Source organism: Eufriesea mexicana, unplaced genomic scaffold (genome assembly GCF_001483705.2).
Source record: "Eufriesea mexicana isolate 0111107269 unplaced genomic scaffold, ASM148370v2 scaffold124, whole genome shotgun sequence".
NCBI classification, from domain to species: Eukaryota; Metazoa; Arthropoda; class Insecta; order Hymenoptera; family Apidae; genus Eufriesea; species Eufriesea mexicana.
In genome coordinates, this window is record NW_016908357.1 from 4,293,813 (window position 1) to 4,299,953 (window position 6,141).

General features: G+C 38.9%; 1 protein-coding gene across 2 annotated transcripts in view; it reads right to left on the bottom strand.

The window, feature by feature from the left end:
• The window catches only part of slmo (PRELI domain containing slowmo), a 13,828-nt gene extending 8,195 nt beyond the window's left edge, over nucleotides 1–5,633 (bottom strand). The window contains exons 1-3 of one of the 2 annotated variants that reach the window (XM_017911092.1): nucleotides 5,559–5,633; nucleotides 5,132–5,297; nucleotides 2,405–2,491 (exon numbers count right to left, since the gene is read on the bottom strand). In XM_017911092.1, the coding sequence (XP_017766581.1) occupies nucleotides 2,405–2,491; nucleotides 5,132–5,297; nucleotides 5,559–5,578 (273 nt within the window). In that variant the 5' untranslated portion in view covers nucleotides 5,579–5,633. The other variant, XM_017911091.1, reaches the window with a different exon arrangement.
• Between the last annotated feature and the right edge of the window lie 508 nt (nucleotides 5,634–6,141).

Below are 6,141 nucleotides of genomic sequence, written 5' to 3' on the forward strand. Positions count from 1 at the left end.
CACGACGCTTCCTGCTACCGTCTCACCTTAATTGGAAAGACGACAGCGGGAAAGAGGACGTCGCGAGGATCGTGAACGTGGATTCCCGTCTCCCGCGTACTTTGCAAGACGAACGACCCGCGTGACGAGGAAATTCCACGTTTCTGCCGCTGTTTGCGGTACTATTTCACTATTGCGTTCATGCATCCAGCTAATCCGTCAGTCCACGTGTATTTCCTTAAGCAAAGATTCGAACAAAAACCGAGCAACTCGAGCCTGGTGGCGGGTAGAGATCGAGGAAAGCGGAACGAACGAGTGACCACGCGCTGCCTATTCTACGTGTCGGAACGCACCTCGATTTCACATTTCCGCGGCTTTCTATCGCTTCGTTCTATCCTCTAATGAACACTTTCATGTTTATTCCAGTGTCGTTTAACGGTGACATAATTTACCCGGAATCTCCGAAATTAGTTCTGGGAATACATTCCGCTGCAGTTGCATAATAATACGCTTCGCTTTGAGAAATTCATCGCCTCCGGATGAACGATAGCTAGTTCGAAATGTTTGGCATTTTTAAACAATTAATACAACGCTGAAGAAACTGCGCGATGCATAATGTATCCGGTGCTAGTGAAGCAACGAGTACGTATCGCGAGATCCGCGTTGTATATCGTTCCACGATAGCCGACCAGTTTACGCTTCATACTTGATGTATACGGGCAAACAGCAAAGTTACATATAAAACAGCTGATAAATGGGCAGGTAGTAGCTCTGCGCGATGCTCCGCCGTTAATATTTACGCAACAAGTCAGCCGCGAAATTGCGCGTGTTTCGGTTCATATTTTACTAAAACTACCTAATGCAGACATCACCGAATTAAAAGTCCTTTTTATTCTGTCCGTGGATTTTTGCAAAGAGTCGGGGATAGGAGAAACGAACAAGCGCGTGTTTTTCGCTCGCTTAAAAGCATCTCGGTGTACAAATTCGCGCAACCCTCTAAGCACCCGATAGCACGGGTTGTTCGAGTGCCGGGACTCGATAAGTAAAAACGATCGAGGTGGTGGCAACTGCTTGTAGATGGAAAGACCGCGCTTTTTACCCCGAGCCACCTGCGGATCGTTCATCATACCTGTAATGCATCTAGCATCCCGGTTTCTCTTTTCCCCTCTTATTGACCGACGATCGTGCAAGGAAGCGAACGAACGATCTTCGACGCGTAGCAAAAGGGCCACTAGCGACATGCTTCGGCAGTTCCCTTTCCTTCGCCGTTTTCCGCCCTGTCTTCCTCAAGCCCGGCTGGCACATCCCTCCGAGGAGACCACGAAGCTATGCAACCCCCCGGTAATGCGCGCATCAATAACCTATCATATCCAACCTTCTAGACGCGATGCGATGCTACCTACCACCACCATAGCCGGCCCAAAGACGTGCCGATCTCTTCGTACTTGTAACTCTAGTAAATGTATCTGCTACTCCATCTGGAAGCTCTACCGTCCATAATTTTCTCCCCCGGTAAATATTGCAGTAGAAAAGGACAGTATGACTGATGTCGCTATTCTCTGTTGCCATTTTTCAAGATACAAAATTGCTCGCGTACGCGAACATGCTTTTCGATTACAAAGCGTATTACAAGTGTACGCGATGAACAGGCTTGTCGGAAAAATCGAGTGTAATTCTACGAGTGAAATTCCATCAGGCTATTTTCCAATTACTCTTGCTGATCTCGATTCGAATGGAATCGAGAATATATTGATTGTTCGATTACTCGGGTACACGAACGGGGCACGTGTGCGTCAGGGTTCGCGCAGGTTGCACTTTGTCAAATTCGTTTCACCGTTCGAATGAATTGTTTACGCGAGTACTGCAAGAAGTTGCACCCCGATTGCGTGAAATGTTTAAATATCGACGTGCTTGAAATTAAGGAATCATTGCATGATCCTTTCGTTCGTTTTATCGTCGAATTATTCGTTGCAATTAGATCGATACGAGTATAATACGATTCAACGATCCGGCACGAAGTGCAAAGCAACATTTGCACGTTGAATATCGATTTATTCGTCCTCCATTTATCTCGTTTCACGAAGATAAATTACAAATGCGGTCAGAGTACTTTGTCGAGTAATATGTGAGTAATAAAGAGCAAATGTAATGAAATCTCCGTAAAAGCATGCTTCACGGGAGTTCTCGTTCGACTGATTAAACATTATACATGATATTTCGATTAACGATATGAATTAAGTGGAAACGAACAGCGAAACTATTTCTGCACGCCGAGCTAACTTGTTAACGTATCGTTAATACGAAGTATCGTTCTAATATAATCACGATATAATCGTGAATTGTTCAAAGCATTTCGCTAATTTGAACGTTAAAATCGCGTTGATGGTAATATACGTAAATAAAATAGAAATACCAACGAACTTACATTTATCGTTCTCACCACCATTTCTTTCGATTCTGGATTAACTTCGCTCCATTCGCTGGCATAGTATGGTCCTTGATGACCGAACAACTGAAACAAGTACAAACACGATATTTATCGTCTTAAAAATAAACCTTACAAACACGTGACGTAAAATGCAAACTGCGAATTGGCAGTAATCTACGCCAAAGAAAAAGAAATAAATTAAATACAGATAACATAAATAACGTCGAAAAATAAATTCTTCGGACTTGTTACTATCGCGTAGCAGAGATACGCCGAATTGAAATAATTTAATTTTATCGGGAAATATTTCACATGTACGATAAAGAATATCAAATTAATTCGAACGTGATCGAATTTCGTCGAACGAGTTTAGCTATTCACGACTTACTATACTGTTTATTTCTAATTAATTATATGTTTCTCGTTAATTATACTTTAATTGCCCAGACGCAGACAATTAGTACCATGTCCATAAGGTCACTCCCGCATCGGTAATTATTCGAATATCCAACGAGCGATGCTAAACGCAACTTGTTATTCGAATGCATCCGTTAATTAGTCCGAAATTTTCGTCGATACAGCAGTTGGCCCGGCGAACGCGTTCCAGGTAGGGAGAAGTGAAAACTGGGGGTAAAAAATAAAAGAGGAACAGAGGGGGCTACCGGCTAACTCAAATTGAAACGAGGCTTTGCACTTTCCCTTCCGTCAAGTAATTTCAAGAGTGCCTAAACGTGAAGGCGATACCTCTCTCCCTCTTTCCTCTCTTTCCTTCCTCCTACTATGCATTCGTTATATACGAAACTGTGATTCGAGGCATTCGAGCGAGAGAGCCGGCACAACAGGACGGCTTTGCGAAATGGCCAAGCTTATAGAAAATCCTGCGAAAGGAAGCAATTCGCCGAGCCGAAAAGGATTCGAAGCTCGAATCTGCCGTTGGCTGGAGAAGAAACAGGGTTGAGGGTTGAGGCTCTAAGGGAGGCCAGTGTATATTCCAAAACGCAGGCGCCTAGCTGGATGATTGCCAAAGAGCGTAACATTGGTGGGAGCGCTCATTATGAAAGTTGATACGGTCGGTGTCGTTGTTTTGTAATTCTCTCTTGCCTCGAGCCCGAGTTTACCCCGCACCTTCTTCTTGCTCGACGTTGTCGAAAGTTTCGAATTTCCTGCTAGCTACTGCCGCTGTTTGTATAGATTGCTTGGTCAAACGGCGGGCTACTGTTTTGTCTATAAACTGGCACCCTGGCAAAGAAAGAACGCATAACTCCGCGCGTAGATTGATTTCTTACCATATTCAAACTTCGGGATAAACTCTACTCTTTGAATAGACAGGTACGACGTAGACGAAACGAAGAAATATTCTTTATCGCTTAATGGGGCAAATTAGGAGATGGAATTAGAAGAGTAGCAGGAACACGACATCTATCTAACATTTTGCCTTCCTTATTTCTAATATCTTGATAGTTGAACAGTCGCATATTAAATTAATAGTTCGGTACACGAACATGTAATCTACAAAGTGTAATCTTTAGAAAAACAAAAAATCGATTTAATATCAACGTAGATATTCCTGTTACGACATCGTATCTCCGTATTATGTAATACATATACGTTACCTAATTGAGGATTAACAAATGCCTGATCGTAGAAATGCATAATCTACTTAGGAAGTTGGAACAACGGAACCGAGACCTTGCATGCGCCAAATGTATAATCAAAACCGGTGAATTACGTAAGTATAAATGTATATATTGTTAACTTACACTGAACGGCATTTCGCCAATTGTTCTTACGTATGCAACGAACGTAATCACTCGTGATATTTTGTTTTCAGCTAATAATATACATATAATTGTAAATTACACTGCGATCTCTCGGTATCAATCTCAAAATAAGTTACTAAAATAAAGTATTTGCGATTGGAACTTAAGGAAAGGTGGAAAAGTTATTTAACATCGATGATATATAAACAATTTTACACCATATATATAGAAGAGTGCATGATACTCAAAATCGATAATCTAAGCCATGGATAAACTTTAACAGGATTAACATTCTCTTGCTCCTTTTTTTCGTATTTCCCTACTTTTGTTAACCAATAAAATCAATTTCGAAACGTAAACAATCTCGATGCCAGCGCTGACACGGCTATGATAAGAACTAAAACGAGCATGGAAAATTTTACAATTAATCATGCAATATAAGCAAATAAATTTCGAATAAGGGATAATTTAATATGGATCACAAAATGACATGACATAAATTACTAAGCACTTCGTATCAAAAAAATTAAATAAGCTAACGAGTAGATAATATGATAACAAACAGAATTAAAAATATTCTTCATACTATAAACTTAATACGATTAAGAAATATTTCTTTTAACTTAAAGTGTTCGTGCATGTAAAAATTTTGTATGCGTAGAAATCACAAAAATTTATAAATATGTAACTACATTTGTATTAGTAATACGTAATATGGTTTACTAATACAATCTTAAACAGATACTATAATGCAGCATTCTATTTAGAAATATATAAATAAATTTCAGCTGAATATCGAAAATATATATCTAGAAACAAGCATATCATTAATATTGTGTTAATTTACATTCTTCAAAGTAACTTGGGCAAAGTTACAGATCATAGTTTTGCAATTCTTTTGAAGAGGTTATGTTTGTTATTATATAGGACAAATGATTTTATTAAATATTATTCGTACACTTACCGGTGATATCCATCTAGGAAAACGCCATTGTGTAGTCACCAATCTGTGAGAATAAAGGACACCGTCCTTGACTTTCCTGTCGATGACATCGGTTCCAAGAACCGATGGATTTAAGGGATTTGGATACTTTCTACATGCTGCTTTCACGACTGTTTCCCATGGATGCCTACAAAAAGAAGATACGTCAGAATTTTGTATATCGCGCTATTTTCTTTTTCAACAAAATAAAGTTTACCTATATCCTAGCCTTAAAAGTTACAAATGCATAAGCGTTTACAGGAATCACTTACTCAAATGTATAATGAGACGTCCACAACCTCATATTTAGAATATCTTTTACTCTAACGTACGGTTAACACTATAATTTAAACTATCAACAATCACACGAAAACATTAGAATCCAATACAGCAAAACGCGTCTACTCACTCTAAACGCTGATGTAACATAAAGGATGGAACAAAAAGCTTTCGATATGTCTTAATTTTTCATTGCGTATTGATCCATTAACAGTTGGCTCACCTGATTCCAGCAACCAATGAGACTTCATCAAGTTTAATTTGATTCGTCAACGGTTGCGCGCTGCTTTCTAACTATTCAAACGCGAAATTCTTCGATTGCGCGTCGTTTACTTATAAAATTGTTCTTTTGGAGTAGTGAATTACAACTTTTTACGTCACCAAATTACTTCTTTTTTTAATTATGCATTTCGGTTAAATAATTCTATCAGTTTAGTGGTTGTAACATTCATTTACAGTTCATATATTAAATCGAGCAAACATTTCGCAATGTTAGTTTCGGGATAACGCGATTCGGAGTTAAATCGATGTCGATCGTTGTTAATTGTTCTTCGCATTTTAAGATTGTGCTAAGTGAAATAAATTATCGAAACGGTCTTTATATATGAAAATATACTTTATTACGTGTGTTTGTTAAAAGAAGTGTTTATTAAAAGAAGTTACAAGTGAAAGAAGTGAAACGTTTTTTTTTTTCTTTTTTTTTTTTTTTGAAA